Below are 26,867 nucleotides of genomic sequence, written 5' to 3'. Positions count from 1 at the left end.
ATGTGTATGGACACAACCGTGGTAATGTAAATGAAGCATATAGAGTCTACAGAGGGGCAAACGTGCCAGTGTAAACACGCTCCCTTGCAAAATTTGTGAAGATTGGTGAATATCAATCAGAGTGCCTGGACATTGTTTGCGGAGTTCCACAGGGGTCAGTATTGGGACCAAAGCTGTTTATTCTCTATATCAATGATATATGTAAAACATCTGATATATTGCAGTTTATTTTATTTGCAGATGATACAAATATTTTTTGTGCTGGAGAGAATTCACAGCAGCTTTTGGAAATTGTCACACAAGAACTGATTAAACTAAAAACATGGTTTGACAGAAACAAGTTATCACTAAATTTGAAAAAAACTACATTTATGTTATTTGGAAATTGTAAAAAAGATGCCGGAGCAAAATTGTTAATAAACAATGTTGAAGTAGAGCAAGTTTCTGAAACAAAATTTCTGGGTGTGATAATAGATAACAAAATCTGCTGGAAACCTCACATAAAGCATATACAAGCTAAACTGTCAAGAAGCATCTCTGTACTGAGTAAAGTTAAACATTTTTTGCCTTCCAAATCACTCCGGGTACTTTACTGTTCACTTATATTGCCATATTTAGAATACTGTGTGGAAATCTGGGGAAATACATACAAAACTTCACTTCAACCACTATGTAAAACTCAGAAAAAAGCAATCAGGATTATTACTAAAGCAGGATTTAGAGACCACACTAACATCATGTTCTTGAAATTAAAAATTCTGAAGTTTATGGATCTTATAAAATATAAAACTGCAAAAATTATGTACAAAGCCAGATACAATATGTTACCAGGAAATGTACAGAGGATGTTTTTTGACAGAGACGGGGACTATGCATTGAGGGGAAAATTAAATCTGAAGACTCTTAAAGCACGGACACAGGTTAAAACCTTTTGTGTTACTATTTATGGGGTAAAACTGTGGAACAGTTTTACTGTGGACCTACAGCAATGTTCAAGCATTAGTCAGTTTATAAAGATGTTTCGAAAACTGATTTTGGAAGAATATGAAACTGATAAAGTTGATCACCCATTGTATATATAACTATGCTAAATTGTATCTAAATTATATCTATCACTGTAGCTATGTTTATACATGTTCTCCTTGTTTATTGTGTGGGGTAAGTGATGATGGGAATTAGGTGAATAGTGGGATTCAATAGAATGTTAAGCATGGGGTAGGGATTAATAAGTATGTTATACTTCTTCCTACTCCATTTCAGACCTAATAATTGTCATTTCATGTAATTGAGACTGTTTGATTTATTTATTTTTATTTTTATTTATTTATTTTATATTTTATTTTCTTTGTTTTATCTGAGCACATACGTGTGTGTATGTACACAGAGTAAATGCAAGTATGTGTACTTGTGTATATATTGGTTTTTGTTTTTTTTTTTTTGTTTTTTTTTTTGTATATGTCTGAAATAAAGATACTACTACTACTACTACTACTACTACTACTACTACTACTAATCCCAACTACACATTGCTTGTCATGGATGATGCTGCTGATTGGTTGACAAATGGGCCAAATTCACCAGAAATGGGTTTCCATAGCCGAGCAGGTACATCCACCAAATGCAATGCAAAGAGTTGGATGCGGTGGTTGTAAAGCACGCCTTCACTGACCAGTAGAAACATGTTTTCTGGAGTGATGAATCACACTTCTCCATCTGACAATCCAATGGACAAGTCTGGGTATGGCGCTTTCCAGGAGAACGGTATTTGTCTGACTGCATTGTGCATAGTGTAATTTGCCTGCACAGAGTCCTGACCTCAATCCAAAAAAACACCTTTGGGATGAATTAGAGCAGAGACTGTGGCCTTTTCATTTAACGCTAGTGTCTGAACTCACAAATGTGCATCTGGAAGAATGGTCAGAAATTCCCATAAATGCGTGTAAAACTTGAAGAAAGACTTCCCAGAAGAGCTGAAGCTATTATTATGTGAAGGGTGGGCTGACATCATATTTAAACCCTATGAATTAAGAGTGGGTTGCCACTCAAATTCATACGCATGTGTAGGCAGACGGGTGAATACTTCAAAGATCTTTATCCTATAACTTGCATTTTTTAATGCTCGTTGTGCCTTGAATTACATTTTTTTGTTGTTGATGTACATAAGTAAATGTGATTAATCTCTCTGTTTTCTTATTTATTGTTCTTTATCGGCACATACATCCACCCATAATCTTCGGCTCATCCAAATTGGGAGTCTATCCCAGCGGAAAATGTTAATTGATGACTATCCAAATACAGTTCATGAATAAATCACACTTCTAAATATCAGTACCATACAATTTCCTTATTGAAAGAAAACACTAACTTAAATCACAGTGGTCTAATCTTCCTTTACTAGCAGTAAGCAGAAGAAATAAATTTTTATATTAAGCAGCTCCACTGCAGTAGCTATGGTGACCCATTTGTTATCATCACATCAGAACGATTACTTCTGAAGAGACCCCACGGACAGCAGCTTCTTTCCAACAGAGATTGCTTGATCTCCAGGAACTCCTTTAAATTCAGCTGGCCTTTTAGGGCCTTTCGTTTAATTTCTCTGGTGCTCTTGCTTCCTCCCCTGTCCAAAGAGATGCATGATTCTAACCGGGCTATTGGTGAGGGCTCGATAAGGTGTTTACAGTGTGTGGAATAAAACAAATCAAAGTCTAAAACACTTTGAGTGGTCAGTAATGCTAGAAAAGCATTACATTGTATGATGACAGCTGTGCTTTTGTGCACACCACAACAGTTTAACCACTGGAAGGCCACAGCCTCACTGTGTCCATGAAATTCTGCTGCGTTAACCTAGAAGCTGGAAGCTAAAGGTGTTCAGGCAGGAACTTTGTGTTGTTGAACATAACTGAGACCCTTTTTTGGAGGAACTTGTAGTGTTTCCTCAGAATAATGAGGAAGATGTGAAGCACTTTGCCAACTCATGCCCTGCGGCTTGACGAACTGATCGGCCTGATTGCTCACTTTAAAAAAAACACCATTTAATTTTCATCCTCGTGGTGAATGACTGCGTAACACTGTGAAGATACTGATACAACTCAGAAGTGCTGTAGTTCCTGTGTTACCGAGAAGATGCACAAAGTATTTCAGAATAACATCATATGAAATTGCAGGACACTGCCGATCCTCCCATTCAGTGAAGGTTGATAATACAGTACTGTAAAGTATTATCATTGCATTTGGTCAGCTACAACACCTAAGGTGAGAATTTACTACTGATTCTTGGTATCAAAAGAGGCCTATGCTTGGATGTACAAATAAGAGGACCACGATTGATGGCAAGTATTAAAACACAAAATAATATTAAAGATTTTGCATCATACACTGTGAAGTTTGACCAAAAAAGGGGAAGAAATTAAACATTCTTTGCTTTTAATTTAATTTTTCATTATTATTAAACTGATATTAAACAACAAAAAAGTGCAACTTTGCGATGACCACATTATTTTTAATGTAAGACGTTTCTCTGAAAGCAGAGCAGAGTGGAACCTCTTCGTGTTTTGGACCTCTCACAAGAGCTTCAGTTTGTTTTAGAGACGTCGGCCTGCCCTTGCGTCACCGTGTTATGTGCAAACTTACCATTTATGGTAGAGCTAAATCCCAGGATGTGGAATGTGCCGCTCCCAAAAACTGAATTCCTGCCAGAGGGCCTCTGCTGAAAGTGGAGGAAAAAAATAAAGGGGGGGCAAGGCGGCCAAACTGAATGAAACACGTCCTTTCTTGTGGGTTTTGCTTTGTAATTTAAGGTATGCCAAAAAGTCTGTGAGCCTGTTTTAAAGTGACGCTGTTATCAGTTCAAGTGGATATGGTGCAAGTGCTTCTGGCTGTTCTGTCAGCAGGACTCTGAGTGGCTTTCAGCATTTGTTCACTGTGATTACAGGAGTCTGACATTTATTGCTTCATTTCACCCAACAGCATTCACCCACTTTCCTGAGTGCAGACACAACAGTGCACTACATCAGAAATGATCATCAGATAACACAGCTGACGTTCAGCAGTCCAGAGGTGAACAGCTCTCCTTTCCAACCTGTCTTGTAGGCAAAGTTTGAAGATCTGCTTTTTCAAAACAAACAAACCAAACATAACCCCCACACCCACCGGCCGCTTCATTAGTTACACCTTGCTGATACTGGGTTGGCCTTCATCTGGCACAGATTCAACAAGGAGCTGGAAGCATTCTTCAGATTCTGCTCCACGCTCACATGATAACATCACACAGTTTACATCATGCAAATCCCCCGTTCCACTACATTCCCAAGGTGCTCTATTAGATTGAACTCACTGATATGTTCAAGAAACCAGTTTGAAATGATTTAAGCGTTAGGACACCGGGGCATTATCTTGCTGGAAAGAACCATCAGAAGATGGGTACACTGTAGTTTTTCAGTTTCCTGTTTTTAACTGTCAGCAGTGGGGTCTTCCACTGCTGTAGCACATCTGCTTCAAGGTTTGATATGTGCATTCAGAGATGCTCTTCTGCATCCTTTGGTTGTAACAAAGTGTTATTTGAATCACTGGAGATTTTCCTTTTTTCAGATCATTCTCTGCAAATCCAGAGATGGCTGTGTTGGAAAATCCCAGCTGATCAGCAGTTTCTGAAATACTCAGACGAGCCTGACTGGCATGACCATGCTACATTCACAGTCATTAAATCACCTTTCTTTCTCATTCTCATGCTTGGTTTGAACTTCAGCAAGTTGACACGCCCCCTTCCCGAAATGTACTGAATTGCTGCTATGAGATCAGCTGATCAGAGAGTTATTTTAACTAGACAAAGAGGTGTACCCAGTGAAGTGGCTGGTGCTATATTTAGGACCCCGGTGATCCTGTGTCCAGAAAAACAATTTAACTTGGCAACTTAAGTGCTTAAAATACTGTTAGTAATTTACTTCAAACACTTGAATATACAATGCTGAATTCATTGTTCGTCTTTGCAGGTTTTCGTCTATTACATTTTCTAAACCAACACTCTTTCTGATGAGCCAGGATGAAAAGTCACATGCTCACACACCCGGAACAAGTTGGCCAATGCTAAAAACGGACTTTTCCCCTCAGATTTTTGTCAAAAAACAAAACAAGAAACACATGCAATGGTTTAAATGGTTTATTAAATATTGCATAATACCGAACACAGCAGTGTATAGTATCTTTATTTTAATATTGTCAATGTAACAGCACTGCAAATTGAAGCAAACAAACCAAACCTGTTGCAGGCTGTGCGTCCGTTTTTCATGAGTGTTAATCATGTCGAAGCGTTATGTCACACTTTTAGGTTCTTGTACAGTAACAGACAAGTTCTTAGTAAATGTTCTCCCGTCACAGAGACTCGAACAAATGGGGAAAATCAGGCTTACACAAAATACGTCATGGATACATTTCAGTGATACTGAAAAAAAAGAAAATGAGGCACAATTATTCAAACATAAGGCAACATGATCCTCACAAATGGCAGCGTAATGTTTAATCTTTCTGTGCTCAGTAACGCTCCACTCTGTGCTTTGCCAATAAAACAAAACAAAAAAATCCTTCAGGCAAAATAAACCACTGCAAGTGACAGAGAGTTCAATCTGACACTCCTATTGCTCGCAGTCTATTTTTTATTTTACATATTTACAATCCTTCATTTGCCGAACTGTTCAATAACGTTTCACACGTTTTTTTTTTGTTTTTTTACATGTTTACACTGCCTGCAACACATTCATATATTCATACATTCATACATCCCGTGACGTTTTACGGACACACACAAATCACAGAAACAATCTATTGCCAATTGTTTTGTCACTAAACGAGTGATTATTTGCCCATCGTGCAGTGTGTCTGAGAAGGAGCGAACCTCTCTCCGTCGCAACAGGATTCATTTCGAAAGGCGACAGCTCAGCAGACTCCCGACTAATCAACACTTTCATGAAGAGCTCGAGTTACAGAGGCGGAGGTAAAATAAAAAACAAAACACGCTTTTGTGATAAAATGAAATGCCTGAACATTAAAAACAGTGTGATAAAAAGGCAAACCCACACTGCAGTGTAATATATTCCGTGTGATATCTCGCTGGGAAAACATTCTTTTGCTGATGTTGGCAAAGTAGCGGTTGTGATCTGCACAGGAAGAAAAACCCAATCTCACAGGAAACATGATTGTACTGACCTGGCTTAAATGAAAGTACTTCATAAATTAATAAACTTCAGATATGACCTACGTGGTGGCCACATGCACAACTGTAGCTAATCATGGTGCAAAAAACAAAGACACTGTTGACATACGCTTCTAGATCTAATAAGTCTTATCTGTCTTATGTTTCTATACTTCAGCTTATCTTTCAGATTTTGTGTGTTCATAAACAGCTACACTGTAGGCCCTTTAATTAGAGTTTTTGGATAAGAAGGTGATGGCAGCGCTTCTCTGAGTTCCACTGCTCACTACCATCAATCTTCCCAACATAAAGATTAGATAAAAATACTTCTTTAGCAATTGCGCAACGAACTACCCCCGTCTGCTGCTCCGAGCAGGTCATAACAAGCACTAAGGTTTTTTTGGACACACTACCCGAAAGCGCTGCACGGCGCAGACACTGATGATGTGAGGGATATTTCTGTGCGCGCGCTCGTGTGTTTGCGTGTGTAGGATCTATTCTGACACGTTACCGGATCTGATGGCGCTGGAGATGTGGGCGCTCCGTATTTGCAGGAAGACGGCTCTGATGCTTTGGTAGCGGAGATCAAAGCAATCTTCCATCGGCTATCGGCCATTAAAGGCTAAAAAAAAGCGGCGTTCACCGCATCATTACTTCTGTTTTCTTTAAGTTAAAAGTGCAATTATTAGGGTGTTGGCTGGCTGATAGTGTTTCATGCTCCAGTGTGATTTGTCAGTCTCTCAATGATCTTATAGTGCATGCTGTATTAATGCTGACCTTACAACTGTAGTCATTATGAATGAAAATGTGCAGCCGTACGTATACAGTTCTCTGTACGCATTTACATATACAATCATGTCAGTAAGGGCACGGTTAAAATCTCAATACGCTCTAAAAAAATCACTGTGATCATATACTAAGACACCTTGTTGGCTTTGACTTAAAACTTGAAAGAGTTTTAGGTCATCAGTGCTATTACACTGTTAGGAGGGATCTTCCTAAATGACCAAACAGGAAGTTAAGTGCTACCACGCCTGTCCTGTGGTTGCTCTGAAACTAGGCGTCTACCACCGGCTACCTTAAAGGCATCAATAATCAGCAAACACAGTTTTAAAATATACAAAATATAGGATGTGCATATACACAGTTTTTGTTTCACTTTTATGACACATGCAATAAAATCTGCGTGTCCTGTAATATGTGTTTGCAGTGGAAACTGAGAAAAAGAGAAGCCAGCAGCACACATCAACATTTTAGAGTTTCTGCTCATGCACACGGCTGTTAATAACTTCTCTGTAGCAACCTTTGGATAGAGAATGAAGACAATACTGTATTCAATGTAACAAACTTGGGCTAAAATGAGTTGTGAATGCTGCGAGGCAAATACTGACTTTTCTGATGATTCAGAAAATGTGGAGGAAAATAGTTCAATATTTTAAAAAGGGTCATTTTACATAAGGCTTTAAATATTTAAAGTACCGAGGGCACTGACTTTAAGCTGTTTTTTTAAGGGAACTGTCTGGTTAACAGGGTCATAGAGTGATCATATTGAAGCGAAATCAAATCAATTTCATTCACGATACCTGATTTACATCATACTTTGCCAGCTGTGTTAAACACCTCTGGCCCTGAAAGATCAAAACACATTCTGACGCCATGCACAGGTCCAGTTCAGGTAATAAGATCCACTCCTTTTATCCATACACTGCTCTGCTGCCTGCCTCTAGACCGAGGTGCTACGCAAACTCTTGCATACTGTAAAATTACACACACACAATGAAAGCTATTACGTGTACGTCGAAAAGCTAATTTGCAGGAGGCTTTCACAGAGAAATTCCACGTATGGAGACCGATGACTTCTGTGGAGACGTGCGTAAAATGTGATGGAGGTGTTTGGGCAGTGAGCTGTCCCCGTCTTCGCCTCGTGCAGTTTGACATACCTCGAGCCGATCTGATCACTTTCCCAGATAAAAATATTCGCCCGGCTAAATGACTATTCTAACCAACAGCCATGCGCGGTAGTTATGACTTCCCAAGCTTGACAGGCAACCGTGTGTTACAGCCAGATTAGATAGCTTTACAGTTTCACCTCCTTCACGTAATTCCCCGGGAAAGTCCCAAATTGTTTTGTCCGCTTTGATGTACCTGTGGAGGAAAAGAAAGACGAACATTGATCAGATTCTTTCTCAGATTTAATGCTTACATGACCTCAGTGTTAGTACCAAAATAACCCCTTTGAGCTTTATTTAATATTCTGTACAGGACCTGAGCATGCACACTGCACTCAATCCTCTGCTGTCATTCTTTAGAAACTCTATATATGAAGGAGATGACACGCTGAAAGAACCCTGAGCATGCACATTGCACGCGTGCAGTCCTTTTTTGGCATTTTGCAGAAACCCTATATAGATTAATGTGACACACCGAGTGTGACCGCATCTCTGAGGAATCTAGGCCTGTGACACATACCAACGAACCAGCCGTCATCGCACTTCTCCATGACGCTGACGAGATCTCCCTCCTGCAGCTCCAGCTCGTCGTCGTTTTGCGGCACGTAGCTGTACAAAGCCTGAAATCTGGAGCGGCATGAAGCAGGGAAGGCACAAAGTGTGAAATCAGCAAAGGTCTGTCTTTACCTAGAATATTAATAAGAGTCTGAAACGTGAAACAGATCTTACTCACATTCCACAGTTCAGACGGCTCGGCTCCGGGCTGCTGCTGTGTGACTGGGGTTGCTGGGAAATGATGAGAGATTGTTTACTGGGGTGGGGGTGCAGTCTATGAAGAGAGTCATTATGGTGGTGGGACAGGGTGCTGCAGTACCTCACCGAGGTCTCAGCTATATTCAAGATCTCATTACACACTGCCTCCTAGTAGTAGTAGTAGTAGTAGGTGAAGTCGTCAGAAAAGAGAGAGAGACCCGGGCCCACCGAGAGTCCCGGAGGAGGCCGAGGTGAAGGTGAGGAGGGGAGGTGAAGAGTTAGAGAAGGGGAGGTAAAGTGCAAGACAGGAAGGTAGGTCCGGTGAGTAGCAAGACAGAAAAGGATGTGATCCGTTAAAAGCCAGGAGAAAAGGTAGAGGGGGTGTTGGCCCAACCCGGGAGAAGAGGCATGAAATGGAAGGTCACCAGTAGAAGCATGTAGACAGGAAACATGAAATATTAGTTCAGTTGTACAGGATATAAGGCAGTAAGTGCATGTAGTATTAAAGGTGGGCTGACAGATACAGCTTGAAGGAACAAAATAACCTCTTTGCTGCTAAAAGCTCTGTGAGCAGACTGATGTACATTCAATATACAGCTTAAGTTGGTAGCCTGTTAGCTTAGCTTGACAACAAACCCATCTGTGTCTTGATCGGCCATGCTGCATTTTAAATTTTGACATAAAGACTACATATTAGAACGATAACTCTGCTTTAGAGATGCTGGTGGAGAATGTTATCAGCTCTGGATACATTTCATTTCCCCATTTTTTTGGTATTTATGCTAAGCTAGCTATAGTGCCTTCGTCAGCTGCAAAATGATTGATATTTAACTATAACTTCAGCAGGAGAGTAAGTTGAACTTCTGTTATATCATACGTCTAATATGTATGGGAGTTCAAGGTGCTGTGAGTCAAATGGATCTGTTAAGGTGGTATGTTTAGGATGGCACAAGATGAAGTCAGGTAGCAAACTACACATGCTTTTTGTAAACCTTTAACAGAAGTTCAGGAACACTTTCTATCACCTTACCGCAAACGAGTTAACATTGTTGTTATCTTGGATATCAAACAGCATCACAGGGCTTCTGGTGCTTCGTCCATGATGGTCGGCCTCATTTTTTACAAACTGTAACACAAAAAAAGAAATTAAAAATGAAAGCCTTGCACTGCATATCAACGTGCTGCGAATATGATCAAACTCCAGCGTGAGTCAAGTTTCCTGCAGGCGGATATTTCAGCTTCACGGCAGCTTGTCACTGTCCAAACAAAAAAACGTCCAACCAACAGAAGCATCTAACTTGTCAAGCTTGCGCACGGAACAACAACATGCATCTGTATGCTGAAATTTACAGTATAAAAATCAGAACTTATTATTATTGCAGATCAACCCTGGAAATGCAAACACACTTGGCTTACAGCTCTCTGCAGCTAGGAAATCTAAGACTTAATACATAAGCACTCAAACACAGTAAACCATTTGCATATTAGTGGCTCACACACAACACCATGCAGACTTGCATATGTAAGCAAAGTGACCAGTTCAGTTACTGTCTTTAAAACTGAAACCAGCTATAGGCTAAAATCACCTTCAGGTCAGATCTACCAGTTAGTTCTCCACAAAAATGTCTGCGTCAGTACTCGAGAAAATCTACTTTAATGTCTCAAACTGTGGCATAAGCCTGTGTTCCAGAGTGAACTTCAGATGCAACACCACACACCATGCAGAAGATACCTCTGCAGGGCTATTTTGCCTGCTGCCTGGGCCTGCGCGACCCCTGTCCCCCTCTGCGCCTTCCCCCTCTGTCAATTCCTTCTCCCCCCTCAGCCAGCACTCCAGCACCGGCCCACTGCTGGGGCTCACACTGCGTGACACATGTGGGGAGGAAGGAGAGAGCAGGAAGTCCACCCCTTGAGGTGGGGTAAATGTGAGGGAGGGGGTGGTCGAGTTGGGTCTGGGTGGGTAAGGCGGGGGTAGAGGGGAGGCGGATGGGGAGGCCATGGGGGAGACACAGTATGGGCTGCCAGTGATGGGAGGCACGGGGCTGGCAGAGAAAGGTGGGGGCAGGTATTCGCCCCAACGGTATGACACAGTGGGCAGTGGTGGCAGCGGAGGAGTGGGAGCCGCAGGGGGACTCCCACCTCCCACAGTCAGGGAGATCCACTCAGAGGAGACAGCATGGACCTCAGGGGACACAGAGCGGCGGGGGGAGCAAGGGAGAGGCAGAGGGGAGGTGGTCAGACGATTACGGTACAGCTTTTTAGGGCATGATGGAGACAGAGAGAGGAAGAGGGGTAAGAGAAAGAAAAAGCAAATGAAAGATGTGGCAAAATCTCTACACAACACAAATAAAAAGGTGGGCGTCGAGGTGTGTGTAGAAGGAAAACCATTTTTGGATATTAAAAGCACACAGAGGTTGTGGTAAGAGAAATTGCTCAGTGATCAGTGTGTTTGAGTCCCTACCTGTGGTGAAGCATTGGTGCTGCGCTGAGGTGAATGGCTGACAGGTGGATCCGGGTACTCCACCCCGTTTTTGACCCGTGGTCGTTTGTGAACTTCTACATAGGTGACGGGGAAAATGCCTTGACGATTGGTGCCTGAAATTTTGCCCTCATACCAGTTCTCGTCAACTCTGCGAATCAGTGTAATCCTCTCTCCCTGAACACACACAGGCAGATCCACTAATCAGATTTTTTTTAAAAATCCTTGTTTGGATTAAAAGAAAAAGGGAATAAAAACCCGCAAGTTAATAGTTTATAATAACTCTTATTATGTCACACCTTTCTGAAGGACATTTCCACAACTGTGTCCCCAGTGAAGTTAAAGCGGGCGACAGCTTCTCCATATTCCAGCACCTGCACTGGGGCACATTTCTTTGGCTGTGCTTTCTCCGTCGGGGGGAGGAGCTGTGCAAGCAGACAAAACACCCAAATGTGACCAACCGAGAATATAAAATAGGGCATAAATTGTGAAAAGAATCGATTCTGAAATGCTTTAAAAAAGATATGAACTATGAGTCACAAATAACACACATTAACAGGCAATATACCTCAACATAGCTTCGAGGGAAAATACCAACTCTTCCATGATGTTCACCTTCATACCAGTTCTGATCAACTTGTCGAATGATGTACACAATGTCTCCCTTCTGAAATGGCAGCTCCCTGACAATACAAAACCAACACACATTTAGAGATTAACCTCTCATAGTGTAACAAGATTGAGACGCTTTGAGGATCACATGGGTGGAATATACAGCATCACTTCACGGTCAAATGGTAGTTTTCTGTGATTGTTACATTTTTTTGGCACTACTTTAATAAAAGTTGAAGAAATTACTTAATTAAGGTCCACTAGGCAAATATTTAACTCAGTGGTGTTATCCTTGCTGCTGCATTGAGCTTCAATGCATTTATGGCATTTTATATAAAAAATATATACATATAAATTCTCATAATTTCCACTTACTTTAGAGTTTCTGCTCTGAAGTCAAAGCGAGCCATGGCGGGCGTTTTCTGTGTAGATATATAAAAACAAAAATAAACATCTGTGACTGTTACTATTTGGCAGCTATACCAGTGTTATTCTCTGAATCACACTGAGTGAGTGAAAGTTTCCCTGAAGGCTAAATACCTTAAACGCCTCCATCTTTGTTCTTTTTGGCTACTACGCTCTCTGGGCTTTGGCATTTATGTGCGCTAAGAAAAGCTTTTCCTGGAATTTGTTGTTAGCTGTAAATCTGCACTGGCCTCTCTGAACATAAATATTCTAGCAATGAGAAGAATGATATGTTTGTGACTGAAAGGATGACTTGACCTCGGGGGCATGCTCAGTTAGAAGCTATTGTGTGTAATGTGCAAAACAGCATGCATGCCCTGCCACTCTGGACGTATAGCTGGTAAACAGAGTCCACTCTGCAACTTGAATCAAAATGTATATGGGAAATATTCCAGTGATAAACAGGTCAAATGTTGCCTTCTATCATGAATTTTTGACCAGGAGTGGAAAAGCCATCTGTGCCTGCAGAGACCTCCCCCCACAGCCTGACTCACAAAGTGACAAAGCATCTGCCGTTTTTCTTCCTGCTTACACAAGGATAAGACACTGCCGTGTATTGTACCTCTATGCCCGATTTCCTTTTCTCTGTGTTATCTGTGATGTTAAGCAGGTCTCCAAAGCGCTCGTTGGTGATGAACTGGTGGTGTGTGGGGACAATGCTCGTGTGTCGCCTCGATGCTGTGTCAGCCTCTTCCTGTTCCCGCTTCAGCCGCCGCTGCTCCTCCAAGATTTTCTGCCAGGAAACCAGACTGAACTGTTTGCACCCTCCAGATATGGGTCTCTACTCTTTTATTCACAGAGCCTTTGTTAGGCACACTCGTGTTTCACTTATTCAGAACACAATAATCTTTATCAAAGTATTTGTGTTCAGAGGGTTAATTCATGAATTTGAGGCATCAGTTATGAAAGTTTGGATTAAAGTTGAAGAAAATTCACCTCTTTGTCCCCATGACGCCTCCTCAACACTTCATCCTGGCTTTCTCCGTGAGCTGGGGAGGAGTCTGAAACAGAAACCGTGAGGCGATTATCCCGTGAAGCGTTCTCACTGACCACCTCAAGGCCAGCTTTCAAACAAAAGAAGATGGTATTGCAGAAAACTCTCAATTTAAGTGAAAAAAAAAATCTCAAAACTATACAAAAAATATAACCATGCATGATTTAAATAAACATCTTTTATTTTTGCACCACTAAAACAAACAGCACACGCACATTACAAAAAAAGAAAATCCTGCATGCACATAGGAATGAACACAGAATGACCCAATGTGTGTTCATGACAAAGAAAAAAAGAAATGCAGGAAAGAAACAATGTAACCTACTGTGTCATGGTCAAAATAAATAAACGTGACATCATGACTTTACTGATGTTGATCGGCCAACCAGCATCCACTATTTTACTAAAGAATCCTTTCAGTATTGCTAACACCGCCGTACCACCATAGATGTTTCATTTTGTGTCCGAGTGAGGGCCACAAGAAACAGCTGTTAATGCTTCGGGGTTTCTATCAGATGCTCAGAGTAGCATCTGTTATATGAGATAAGTTAAAGCAGGAAACATCCTGACAGGCTAAGGAATGAAACATGGTAGATGTGGACAGTCCCAAAAAGCAGAGAGGGTACAAAAATGGACACAATAAGACATCAGTTTGAGAAAGCCTTTGCTCTGTTAAATGCCTAAATATCAGAGTCAATTCCTAGAAATGTCGCTTTTACATAGGATGAGCATTTCAATGCAAGGTAATGCATTCAAAGTTTAACATTACATCGCATAATATAATAAAATACTGCTTGTTTTCGATGTAATGCCTATGCAGACCTACGCAGCATGCAAACAACTCAAATCTGATGTCCAGGGATTATATACGTTACCAAAAGCTTCCTGAACCTCCCCTACAGTCACTGAAGTGTTTTGATGCATTTGTGGGACCATACTCATTGACAGTGAAATGGAAGGGCACCGAACAGCACACTCAGAATGAAATGGAGAGTTCCCTGTCACTTTGTAAACACACCACACAGACTGGAGATGGAAGGTGGTGGCATTGCTTTGTGGAGAAAAGGGACACAAGGTGAAGATAAAGTCAAGATAAATGAAAGACCACACAGGGAGGGAGGGTGACAAGTGGTGAAGGGATGGAGATAGCCACCTCTGCGGTGAGCTGCCAGCGGCTGCAGTAGGTTCCCGTTGGCGTCCAAGCCCTGCCCGTTACTCAGGTAGCCAGTGTCGTTTTCTTCTCCGTTACTCAGCCTCTCCAGAACCTCCAGGGAGGACAGACGCTGAGGGATGGAAGGTCTGAGCTCAGGCGAGAGACTGATAGGCCTCTGGGTGCCCGCTGGCACCTTGGTGGCTAACAACATCCTCCGAGTCTGATGGGACTGTGGGTTCTTCCGTAACCTGAAGGGAGCGGGGCCCATGAGGAAGAGGTTTCCAGGTAGTGTGGTCTTCTTCTCTGTGGGTGGCTGCTTCTCCTGCTGGTTCGTGGCCTGCTGCCTCTCATGCCTGAGGATAGTGGTAAAGCGGGTGTAGGAAGCTGGGCAAGAGCCTTTGCATTTGCTGGGTTTGAGGAGGAGTTGATTGTTCAAGTGGTGCAGGAGGTGGTGGTGGTGGTGGTGGAGATGGTTGTGTTGCGGAGGAGATGCTGTAAGCATCACTGAGGGACTCTTTGATTCACTGATGTTTTGGTGATTTAGTTCTGGGGAAATTTCTCTCAGGATTTGTTCAACTTCTGCTTCTGTGTTACAGGGGGATTCAGTTCTGCTGTCATGTCTGTCCTCAGTAGACGAAGCAGCCTCCTCCACCATCACACTTTCTGGTGACATGTCCACCTCCCCAGAGCTCTTGCCCTCCTGCTCGTCCAGGTTGCAGACATCAGCCTGCGTATTGTTGGCCACTAAAAGGGACTCCGCTGACACTGCAGAGGCCATGTAGAGGTGGGCAGGGCTGTGGCTGGGGCTGTGGCTGCGGCTGGAGTGCAGGATGGGCAAGGAGGAGGAGCGGCTGGGAGCCGAGGTGGAGCGCTGGATAATCATTTCAAACTCGTTGACCCGTGAGGATACAGTATCCCGTGGAATGCTACCCCCATCATCTGCCTCTGACCTCTCATCCCCGTTGTCCTTTGGTTTTTCAAAAAGCGAGGTCAGGCTACGGACACTGCCGTGTGGGCTGCAGCCGGTCGAGCTGGGCCGCTTGATGTGATGCATGGTCCTGTACAGGCTGGAAAAATCTGATGCGCTTCTCCTAATTGCAGGGGAAACATTTCTGAGACCATCGCCACACTCACTCCCACAGCCGGACCTTGAATCTGAATGTTGGGCCTCCGCTTCAGCGCAGTCTGTGTCACATTGCCCCGTGTAGATATCCTCACAGCTGTGGGCCTTTGGGTGCCTGGCATCTTCAGTCCTGCTTTCCTTACTGTTGCCACAGGGTGGCAGCAGTTTGGGCTTAAACTTAGAGGGCAGGATTTGGGGTATGCAGGCTTTGGCAGCAGATAGAGGCTTCTTACTCTTACATTGGTTACCTATTGCATTACTGGCAAGACTCGATCGACTATTTACAGAGGAGCAGGGTGAAATTATATAGCCATTCCCACCTTTATAATCCACTGGCAAGCATGCAGGACAACAGAATAAACAACATATTAGATTACAATGGTCACAGGTTTACACACATACACACTAAAACAGTCAGGCACAGTTCTAAAATAAAGACCAAGTTCCATCAGAAGTTGATGAGAAGAGGAATCAGACTTGATGCACTGTGCATCAAGTAATATATGACTGTTAAAAAGCTAAAAGCTAAAATACATGGTGCTGCAGCAGGGGATAAAGTTTTACAAAGATAGAACTAGCAGATTCCCCGTTTATCAGTATCACTGTGAACAGCAACATAATGAGTGAAACAGGAAGTATCAAAAGGGTAATATAACATGAAATGTTATGTGATGTCGGAGGTTATAAAGGACTCACTCAACAGGGACTACAGTAACTGACATTTTAAAAACAAACAAAGAAGAATGCAAAACCTTTCTGTTATCTATTTGTATTCCAGTAAGCAGTAAAATTATCCTCCATTGCGTTATCCTCCTACACAAGTCTCCTCTCCTTTTAGCAATTACACAGACGTCTACAGTGATAAATGGCTGCTGGCACCAGTGCTAATACACCGCTCCTCCTACACGGCTGCGCACCCCCCCCAAAAAAAACAAAACAAAACAAAACTATTCTGAGTCGACCTGCACAGTGAAAAATGAAAACCTATGAGAAATACTCATGTCAGTTCCTGGCTATACTAAGCTTGTGACAGCACTACAGATGGCACTGGGAAATGACACAACGCTTTCGCATGCTGCGAGCCACTTCTGTAGCATGAGTGACCAATCTGTCGTGTTTGTATCTGCCAGGAAAAACACACGCACTGAGGAAGTTAACTTGATATACTATCCAAGTCATATGGCAAGTAAAGAGTTACCATTCAGCCCACAAAAAAAAGCCCAGAAGGAGGCTCTGTTCTTTGAAACACAGAGATATTTTTTAATTTTTATTTTAAGAGCACAAGGCAGAAACACATGATGATGAAGTGTTCCTTGCACTTGGTTATGTCTTCGGGCTTGTCTACACTCTACCTTCTGTGTCTTAAATAGAAAGAGACTTTAATGATCAAGGTGGCGCCTCAGGCGGGAGGGTGAAACAGGAGTGTGGTAGTCAGTTGACTGGAGAGCCAAATTTATTTACCACAGTTCAAATGGTTAAAAGTCAACACAAATTGGTCCAGAACAGCAGATGTAAATGGCTCTTCTTTTATAAGATTCCTGTAACAGTCATATTTTATGGAAAATACACCAAACTTTAAGTATTGGTGGGCAGTTTATAATCTGCTATGATCCCTAATGTAATGTATTGACATGTACTGGGTCAAACTGCCCCTTACACTCTTTTTCTTACATCTCTTCTTCTCTCCACCCGAGTGTTTCTCTCTCTAGCCATGTGCACAGGCATTCCAGCCCCTGACCCCACACTGACAGCTGACTTCCTCATGCCCGCCCACCCTCTGTGTCCTTTCTGTTTATCTCAACCCTGTCTGGCTGGGTTGTGAAGAGCAGAGCTCGTTTTATCTCACGCGTATCTCCTCGTCCATCCCCTCACTGGCCCTTAGCTCCCTGGCGCTGGAACGCTCTGGAGTCTTGCCCTAAGCCTGCCTAGCGACTGGCAGCTCACAACTGGAGCAAGGGTGGGTGGGTGGGTGGGGGAGCCCCAAGGTTAGCTTCCATCGACTTAACAAGACAACCTCACTCCCTCCGTGAGTTTTCCAAAGCAGATACACTACACGCTTGATGAAAACATCCATGGCATTAAAAGCTTCTGGGGGAAATGAATGCTGTGAGGTGATTGGCCAATGCTGTGTGGTCTGGGAGCAAAGAAAAATGTGTGAATTCCGACATAAAAGTAAACAGAAACACATGTATCCCTGTCTGATGATTTGAATGGTCCAGCATCACCGCCTCTAACTGATTGGTTCTGTCTCGGCAGGAGAGGCCTTTAAAGGCCGGCTGAACTGTCTACCATGTCCACATACATAAACATACACACACCTGCTTTTTTTACTGGCCACATATGTGAAGTAGCTGCTGTCCTACCTTTAGAGGAGGAGGAGCTGCCAGGGCGCTTGTTTAGAGCCCGTAGACCTTGCAAGGGAATATCGCCGCCCTCTAGGACACTCTTGTAAACATGACGGTCACATTCTGGAGCCACAGGCTCATCAGTAGATGATCCTCTGTCCTTCTCCACCTCGCTGTGTCCAGACTTGCTTGAGGAGCTAGACAGCAAATCACAGGAACGCAGACAGCTAATTAAACACAGTCAATTTCGTTCTGCAAGAGCTGTTGTTGAACATTTTTATGATAGCCAAAGGCACACAAATTGGGTAATGGGCTGCCATATGGTTCTTATTTAGCATATCTTGAGGTAATTCCTGTCTTCGCAGACTTGTGGGAGACAAAATAACCAGAAACAGAAAAAAGCTAAACGAGAGAGGGAGAGAGAAAGGCTGAATTTGGAGGCTGATGTTGAGAGAAGACACTGGCTACAACAGATATCTTGGAATTCTAGAGAGGCCAGCAGCAGAGATTTCTATAAATATTCTCCGAACATTCCCACATGGTACATTAGCCCCTGCCATGCACCTGTAAGACTCTCAGGTTAACTCTCTTTCCCATGCTGTCATGTGTTACTCATGTTGCTTCTCTCTCTCTGTACAAACAATCCTCCCGTTTAAAGAGACATAGTCGCCAATAACATCTTGGTAATATAAAAAACCCATTCAAACCATAGTGTTTAACATCTGCAGTGCTGCCAAGCCAAAGTTTTACATACTTGCGAATACTTCAACAAGAAGCTCTTTCTTAGCTGTCAGAGAAAAAAAATATGTGCGCTGCTGGCTATACAGAGCCATTAAAATCACGTTGGCTCTACTTTACTTGCAAGAATTCACATAAACAGTCTCCAGGAAATGTACAGCACAGGAGCCATGCCAGATTTAGGAGAAGAAGAATCTCCAGGGAAGGTTCAAGGAAAATCAGACACCACTGTGACGCTTTAAAAGCAGCAACGCTTCCTGCAGGTTAAAAACAGTAACCCATGTATCTGGAATGATGAGGATTTCCATGAAATGCAAGTCACTGTGTATGTACTGCTCCATCATGACAAATTTCTATTTTGTGCGTTCATTAGATCAGTTTTTAATGAATCTATTTCTGAGAGAATAAGATGCACTCCCATGTGCTGTGCTGCCTCGAAACATACACAAATTTGCTTAGCGTGAGCCTAATGATGCTATTTGTAAAAAATCAAAAAAGTAAAAAAAGAAAAGAAAAAGAGGACTGCCATAAACATATGTGCCTTTGAAGGAAGTCAGTTTATGAGCTGAGGTTTCCCTTGAAAACCTTTGGGTGAGTGAAATTCCACTCGGCTTTCATCAACCACTTCTTCCTTTCAAATTAACAGCAAATCAGTGGATTAAAAAGCTGGGGTACGAATGTCTTTTGCAAATGCTTGGCCATGATGACATAATGATTGTAGCAGATGGAAACTTCTGGACTGTAAGCGCATGACAGTGACTATTACTCATACCTAAATTCCTAACATTTTATTACACAAACAGAAAAGACAGCATGCCAGTCTCACCAGACAAAATTAAAATGATCAAAAGCTTTGTCCTAATGTGAGCTAACGTCAACTCTCATAATCCAGTTGCTCATCCTAGTTCTGTGCACACATTGGAAAGGACATAACGGTTTTCTGAGTTATGCAGCAGCTGGGCAAGTTCCCTCTATCCCAGTGACATCCAGGTTGCTGTCTTTAAATAAATCACCACATAGCAGCCATGTCTCGACACCACAACCACCCACCCCCGTAAAAAAGAAATACGGACAGAGGACACACTGTTCTGGTGGCTTTTTGCCTTATTAACAGGATCTCCTCAGGAAGCAGGAGTCTCCCGGTTGTAGGCGGGCGACCTCACCAGGGTGGAGAAATCTCTCATTGATATTTATACCCATAAGATGACTTAAATAATAATCTACACACTGGAAGGAGGACGCACAAACATTAAAATAAGGAGGAGAGGCATCGACTTACTACTGCTGCAGGTCGGAGGCTGTTTCCAAGGGGCTGAAAGAGGGGGCACTCTGCAACAAACCAAACAAAGAAGTCATTGATAGATCCACAGGAAGGTCTCCTCCAGCTAGAATAGAGGCAGCAGCATTAGCTGTGGCCAGATTCTCTCTTCTCCTCCTCTCTGTCGTTCACTCGCTGCTCTGCCGTTTCTGTCTCGAGCACCCGGGTTTCAGAGCTTCTCTGGTCTGGCTTGGCATGGAGGAGCAAGCGTGTGTTTTGGCCTGCATGCAAGTTGGAGAAACAAGCGGCAGTAAAGAGAGTGGAAGGGAGGGAGGCGGTGGGTGGGCGTGCGTCGGTCAGGGGGCGCCCATGCGGGGAGGGGGCTGTCACAGGCTCAGCCAATGGGCTGCTGTCTCCCGGTGAAGCCATCTCTTTTGTCTGATATTGGGTCGCTCTCATTATCACTGGACCAGACCGAGGGACAATTAACCAGCTGGTGGTACAAGAAGGCCAAATTACACACACACACACACACACACACATATACACGCTCAATATTCAAGCTCACACACTTGTCAAAGAAAAAAAAAATACAAATGCACTGAAACGACATATTACAAAAGAAACAGGTAATTATGTTATAAAGACAGAGAGCAAAAACAAAAGAAACACCACGTGAAGCACAAAGCGAGTGAAATGTTTAAATAAATGTAAGAGTAGCTGTTTTTAGTAGCTGCTGTTATCTCCAAAACATATGGGTGTGGGTGTATTGGGGGGGATCATTCATGCATCATGGTCGCACCAACATTTTGAATAGTTTACAGCAGACTAATTTTAGCACACTGTTTCTGTTGCTTTCCTCTTTTCGGACGTCACAGCAGGCAAAAATAACAGACGTGACACGGGCACTATGAATAAGAGCACAAGTGTTGTTTGCAAATACGATTGCACAATCCCTACCCCAGCCAGCCCGGCCTTGCTGTTAATGCCACATCCACTTCCCCGTGGCACGACCTAGCGTCCGCTTCCCACACCAACGACCAGACAAGGAACATTCTGAACAGCTCATTTGCCACAACATGCCTTTACACTTAGTTGCCAGGGCAGAAGGATCATTAATAACCTTTCAGAATAAGTGCCTGTCTTTATAAGAACGGCATATCGGGCTGGCAGGTCTATAGTCTGATCTATTTATAAAGCTAAATGTTCCATGTAGACTTGGGGAACACACAAGTGTCACTGAATTATCAGTGGCTCTTCCTTGCTCCACCACGTCTTGTATCCCCCCCTTGTATCTGATAGGGAGAAGATGGTGTCCTCTGACACCCCAGGGTAATTGGGCTTACACACACACACGCACACACACAGCATCAGTGGAAAGTAAACAGGAAACAAGCACGGGGGCTTATCTGGAGTAAATGAATGGAATCTTAATCTGGTTATTTACAAGATGCCTGATTAGTGTCAGTTTATGTAAACTTTTCTTTATGTAAAAGGTGGAAACTGGTCATTTTCAAACTAATCCGACACTGAAATCACTTAACATCAATTATTTTGTGACAGCTGACTAATGCTTTTATCCAGCTTGTGAAATAAAAGTGGAAAAAAGAAGATTGTTTGACAGGAAGAGACATGCATAAAGGATGAAACTACATGTTGTGACAAGGGTCCAATGCTGTATATGGACATGGATAAAAGCCTCTGTGAGTCAGTGGAACACTAATGACAGTATTTCTGCAGAATTTCATGTGCATGTTTCCTAACAGGTGTCCCCGTTTACTCAGAGCTCAGACTCCTGTAGGCAGCGTTCATTTTCAAAATAGCGATCGTGAGTGGGTCATGGTAACACGAATCCCATTCTTTCCAGCCCCTTGTTTTCTGTTGATATGCTCTCATGAAAACAAACAGCTTCCCCATTGTGAATGGCCTGTTATAGCCCTCCACGCCCCTCTTCTCTCCTCCTCTAAATGCTTAAAGGTAAAGGTTAAGTGTATAACATAGGTTAAATATGAAAGCACAATGAGCTGGCTGGCTTACGGAGTTGCCTCCTTTAGAATATGTCAGGTGATAAGGGGAGGCTCTATGTAACTCGGCGCTGAGACAGTGTGGCAGCAGCCCTCACGCCAGCATATGCTCGACAGATGGAGTCACCATGTCAGTTACAGGGGGCCAAAATGCTCTTCCTGACCAGAGATACGTGTGGAATTCCAGTTCCCGTGAGACATGTATATTGATGAGCCAGTGCTTGACCACGACTGCCACAGGATGCATTTTCCGGCTCTTGTTGAACCTTGAATTTGTGACTATTAATCAAGAGGGCCATCACTGCAATCATACACAGGTCACTCTTACTTAGTGACTAGAAGTGGCCACTAGTGGACGATTTGAAAGTAGAATTTACACTAAGCCTTGTTGTATAAAAAGGGACTTCAAATTGTTTTAAACCAAGGAATCAAAAACCTTTTATTATATTTACAAACATTTTTCCTAATAATAATATGAAATGACTTAATCAGTAGAAGTTCTTCTTGTCAGCACTCTAGGAGTAGTAAAAAGAGAGAGACCTAACTTAAGACAATTGAGATTTTTAGAGTCTCTAATCCAGTAATACCAAGTGACTGCTGATATGTCAATCAAACTCCAATGAGCCAGTGTGTCTGGCTGGCCCTTTAAGGTCAAATGCTGTGCATACCAGGTGCAGCTTTAGAAGTGACTTTGACATTAAACAGGAGCCAGTCATCAAGCCGAGCTCATCTGGCAAACATCCAGGCTGCCATGAGATAGAGACGGCCGCCTCCACCGCTAAACCTCCTCCACATATACACAAACCCGGAACAGGAGAGCCTGCCTCTACGTCTGGCTGATGCTAGGACATGATCTCATGCCGTAGCCAGTGGTGCCACCTCATATGATCCAGGGTGTGTCTCTGACTGACAGAGAGCGAGGAGAATCAACATCTGTTTGTGGGAAGCCAGCGCCACACTTGTCTGGTGCCAACTAATGCCTGAGGCATGGATTTGTCATGACACTGTATACTGCTTCATCACTGCCTGCACACCTTTGGATATTTTGGTAAAGATAGCAGACAAACAGCAATTATTATCTGAAGTGGCTGGGATTATCTTGGAACCTGATGCTCGTTTGGACTGCAGCCTCTCCAAGTGAAGAGTGACTTCTGTGTGAATCAGCCAATACAGGCCTCTGTCTTATGACATGTATGCTAGTTGGCAGGATGCACATCAAAGGGTTTCTCTTGGGTTCTGAGATTAAGACATTGAAGAACAGGGTGCTTCCACAAAACATCAAAAGATCCCAATCAATAATCAGGACTTTTAAACACTATTAATCGAAATTGTACATGGATAAAGGCCACTGTTTTCTACTGTCTGAATGGAATATGCTCACTCTGCCTCACAGGTGCAAATAAAAGGCTGAGATGCTCGTTTTTTGTTAAAAGAGGAACAAAAATAGATTGTTTCTATTTTAGATGCACTTGAGGAAAAAATCCTGTGTATGATATGATAATCAAGGATGACAGTAGCTATATAAAGTCCTTTGGAAAGTTTGATCCTGATTGGTAATTATACATGTTGATTATTTTTAGAAATTTAAAAGGGAATATAAAAAGTCTAAGAGGAGTGAACAGAGACGGACTAAAGCTTATCAGTCATCGGTATTATTAATCCACATTGATGTGACACATGACAGTAATTTTAGTATAAGAGGAAAGAAAAAGTCCTCTCTCACGTTACCATATAACTGTTTTAATATAGGACGATCAGGGAAAAAATAAAAGAGGGATGAGAAACTGACGTAGTCCTTACAGACACACAGTTTGTTTAGACAATATTTGAACATGGATGTTATCACATGCAATAAAAATATAATACAACATGCTGTCAAGTCTGAAGACAGCAGTCACTTACCGCTTTGTCAAACTCCATCTCTGAAAAGAATTTATACCAAGGCTCATTCTCTAAATCTACATCTTCTGGACTTACATCCTGAGTCTAGGGGCATGGTAACAAGAGGAGAAGAAAGACAAAGAGAAGACAGTTCAGACAGCACAGAATATACACACCGCGGAAATGAGCCCATAACATTGACTTGACTGAGCCAGTTTCTAACCAACAGGACAATTTTCAAGCAACGCTGTAGGTGCTCTCAAATAAATTAAAGATATGATTTGTATTGTTTTGAAGTTGATATTTGAATAGTTCAGGAAAGATCTTAGAAGGCTACTAATTTACTTTCTTGGTAAGCAGAAAATGAGAAGATTGTTATAAAGCAATAGCTAGCAGACAGGTCACTTAGCTTAGCAGAAAGGCAGGAAACAGACAGTAAGAGACCCCAGGAAACTGCTGGTTAAAAAGTAAAGAAGTCATTTCTGACACTTTAAATTACGTGAACACAATTAAGTTATTTAGTTTCATAAGTGTTAGCAGGGTTGCTGTTTCTCTCATTTTCATCCTTTGTGCTATGCTAACCTGCTAGCTTTAGCTAGATATTTTGACAAATGGAGTGGTATACATCTTGTCATTTAAAGGCTTGGCAAAACACAATTCAACAGGTTGCCCAAAATGTCAAATTATGCCTTCAACAATACAATACTCACATACACAAACTGTATGTACAACTACAAGCAGCTGGCAATGTTTTCCCTGTCTGCACTGCAAGGCTATGCTCCAGTTTAGAGAGAAAACACTGAGAAATACAAAGAGGATATTTTACAGGAAAATGACTTTAACTCTGACTATTATTTACTCATTTATTTAACCACTGAAGCATATTGTTAGCCTCTGCTGAATGTCTAAATGCAACTTTGCATCTTTTCAAATACAATAGACTATGTGCACGTTAGCATATGCTACGTCCGGTGTGGAAACTCCTGTGGGGAGCTTTGTTTCCGGTGTCCTATTCCGGTGTCCTTGTTTACGGTCCATAACAAGTTTAGCAAATGAATGAATCGAGCAGCGATTTACATTTCTATAGATGTCTTGGGCATTTACCCAATATATCTGTAAATGATGTTCATCGACTTGTCGATATTTTTCCCCCGCGCCTCAGAGCAAAAGAGAAAAGGGATTCAAATGTTATATTTCTCAGTATCTGTGAACATATCGCAGGTGTTTTGTTCTAAAAATAACCAGCGATAGGTGAAATCAAGTAGCCAATTTTATTTTTTGACGGTGCAAAACGTTTCGTCAACATCATGTACATACAGTACTGCACTTCAGAGTCACACTGCTAGCTATCGATGCAGCGATTCTGTACTGTACAGGAGAGACGTCATGGAGGAGATCATCTGCAGCGATCAGGACGCAGGACACAATGTGTGAAAAACAAAAGCATGCAAACTTGCACTAAAAAATCTGCGAAACAGCAAGGTGAAAGGTGAACCGCGTTATAGCAAGGGACCGCTGTAATTTTGAAGGTAAGTCACAACATACCCTTAGTACATACTAATGTATAGAAACCCTTACCAGCAATCATTCATTTTTTTGTGTGGCTTTTTTTCATGGTTTGTTGACATGCTGTGTAGGTGTGTACTTGACTAGCTGATATGACATAACAGGGGAAACATCTGGTTTGACTATTCTTCACCTGTAGTTTGAATGCTGAACATTTGCCTGTTTAAATCATAATAACTGTCACTATACAGAGATGTGCTTCTGAATGGACGATGTGTCTTCTGCTGCAGTAATGCAGTTCTGCTTGTGTTGAGTGATGTAAACAACTGATCGATCTAAACTCTTTAAACATCAAAATTGATCATTAGATTTTTTATGACACAACAGTGGTGAGTGTTCCCACCTTCTGCTCTTTGTAACTTAACGCGATCTTTCCGTTTTCGAGTTTTGGACATGATTTGGAGAATATCTTCGCAGTAGCGATTGACCGCAAAGTAAAGCTACCGGAAATGTACAACCCTACATCCGGTCTCAAACCAGGAAGTTAGCATTTTCTCGTGCACAGGGTCTATTACTTTAGAAGGGAGAAAGGAAAAACACTTTCAGCGACCAAAGATAACTTAGTATACATTAATTTATATATACACTATCTATAAAATACAAATGGATATAAAACTGTCCTTTAAGCCTTTTACCGGCACAAAGCTGTTATTTAATAAGAACCACATATCAATTTTATTCTAATCTAATTAACAAGCAGATACATAATGTCCAATAACACATGCATACTCATTCTTGATCCGCAGAAATGTAGTCATATATGGAGAACAACACAACTTTGTGTAACATGAATGGACTGAAAGGAAAATGACCACCTCCATTAACAAGCGCATTCTGTTATTATAACAATTTGAGCTTGTAATTAAAAACAACAGAGCTCATTATTTTACCCCTGTCCCGGGATGAATTGGAGCACACTCCTAATGAATGCACTGGTTGGCACTGCATTCATTAGGAGAATCAGGCTAGATCTTGGCTAAAAACATCTACTAGTTTGATGTAAATGGGCTTCAGACAGCAATTACATAACCAACTAAGTACTTCATTATAATACCGAATATTCCCATGTCCTCAATATTATGTAAGAGGGAAATATAAACACAGCCACCTGAATCTTATGAGCCACGAAAGATAACTCTCAAGGACACTGAGTAATGCTGCATCATTTCCTCATCACAAAGTGTCCAGGTGAGAAATGAACGTAAGACAGAGAGCATTGCATTTCCTCTCTAGTAAACACACAGGATCAATGTTTAGTGTCTGTGCAGGGACACTTGGGATGCTCTCACAAGCCGATTCAGCCCAATAACCTTAAACTGAACACAGGAAGACAATGGCTATCC

The 26,867-nt window shown here is 42.2% G+C and overlaps 1 protein-coding gene across 6 annotated transcripts in view; it reads right to left on the bottom strand.

Annotated features, from left to right (window-relative positions):
• Positions 1–5,140: 5,140 nt before the first annotated feature.
• The window catches only part of sorbs1 (sorbin and SH3 domain containing 1), a 41,315-nt gene continuing 19,588 nt past the window's right edge, over positions 5,141–26,867 (bottom strand). For 4 of the 6 annotated variants that reach the window (XM_085182355.1, XM_085182358.1, XM_085182356.1 and 1 more), the window contains 15 exons: positions 23,980–24,063; positions 20,075–20,124; positions 18,076–18,254; positions 14,590–16,044; positions 13,379–13,443; positions 13,005–13,175; positions 12,353–12,399; positions 11,934–12,048; positions 11,665–11,790; positions 11,348–11,542; positions 10,619–11,140; positions 9,917–10,012; positions 8,867–9,054; positions 8,654–8,760; positions 5,141–8,329 (listed from right to left, as the gene is read on the bottom strand). In XM_085182355.1, the coding sequence (XP_085038481.1) occupies positions 8,262–8,329; positions 8,654–8,760; positions 8,867–9,054; positions 9,917–10,012; positions 10,619–11,140; positions 11,348–11,542; positions 11,665–11,790; positions 11,934–12,048; positions 12,353–12,399; positions 13,005–13,175; positions 13,379–13,443; positions 14,590–16,044; positions 18,076–18,254; positions 20,075–20,124; positions 23,980–24,063 (3,468 nt within the window). In that variant the 3' untranslated portion in view covers positions 5,141–8,261. The remainder of the gene's footprint in view (positions 8,330–8,653; positions 8,761–8,866; positions 9,055–9,916; positions 10,013–10,618; positions 11,141–11,347; positions 11,543–11,664; positions 11,791–11,933; positions 12,049–12,352; positions 12,400–13,004; positions 13,176–13,378; positions 13,444–14,589; positions 16,045–18,075; positions 18,255–20,074; positions 20,125–23,979; positions 24,064–26,867) is intronic. The other 2 variants (XM_085182361.1, XM_085182359.1) reach the window with 2 other exon arrangements.

Source organism: Neolamprologus multifasciatus, chromosome 13 (assembly GCF_963576455.1).
Source record: "Neolamprologus multifasciatus chromosome 13, fNeoMul1.2, whole genome shotgun sequence".
In the NCBI taxonomy this organism is placed as follows: Eukaryota; Metazoa; Chordata; class Actinopteri; order Cichliformes; family Cichlidae; genus Neolamprologus; species Neolamprologus multifasciatus.
This window is presented reverse-complemented; position numbering and strand designations above follow the sequence as displayed.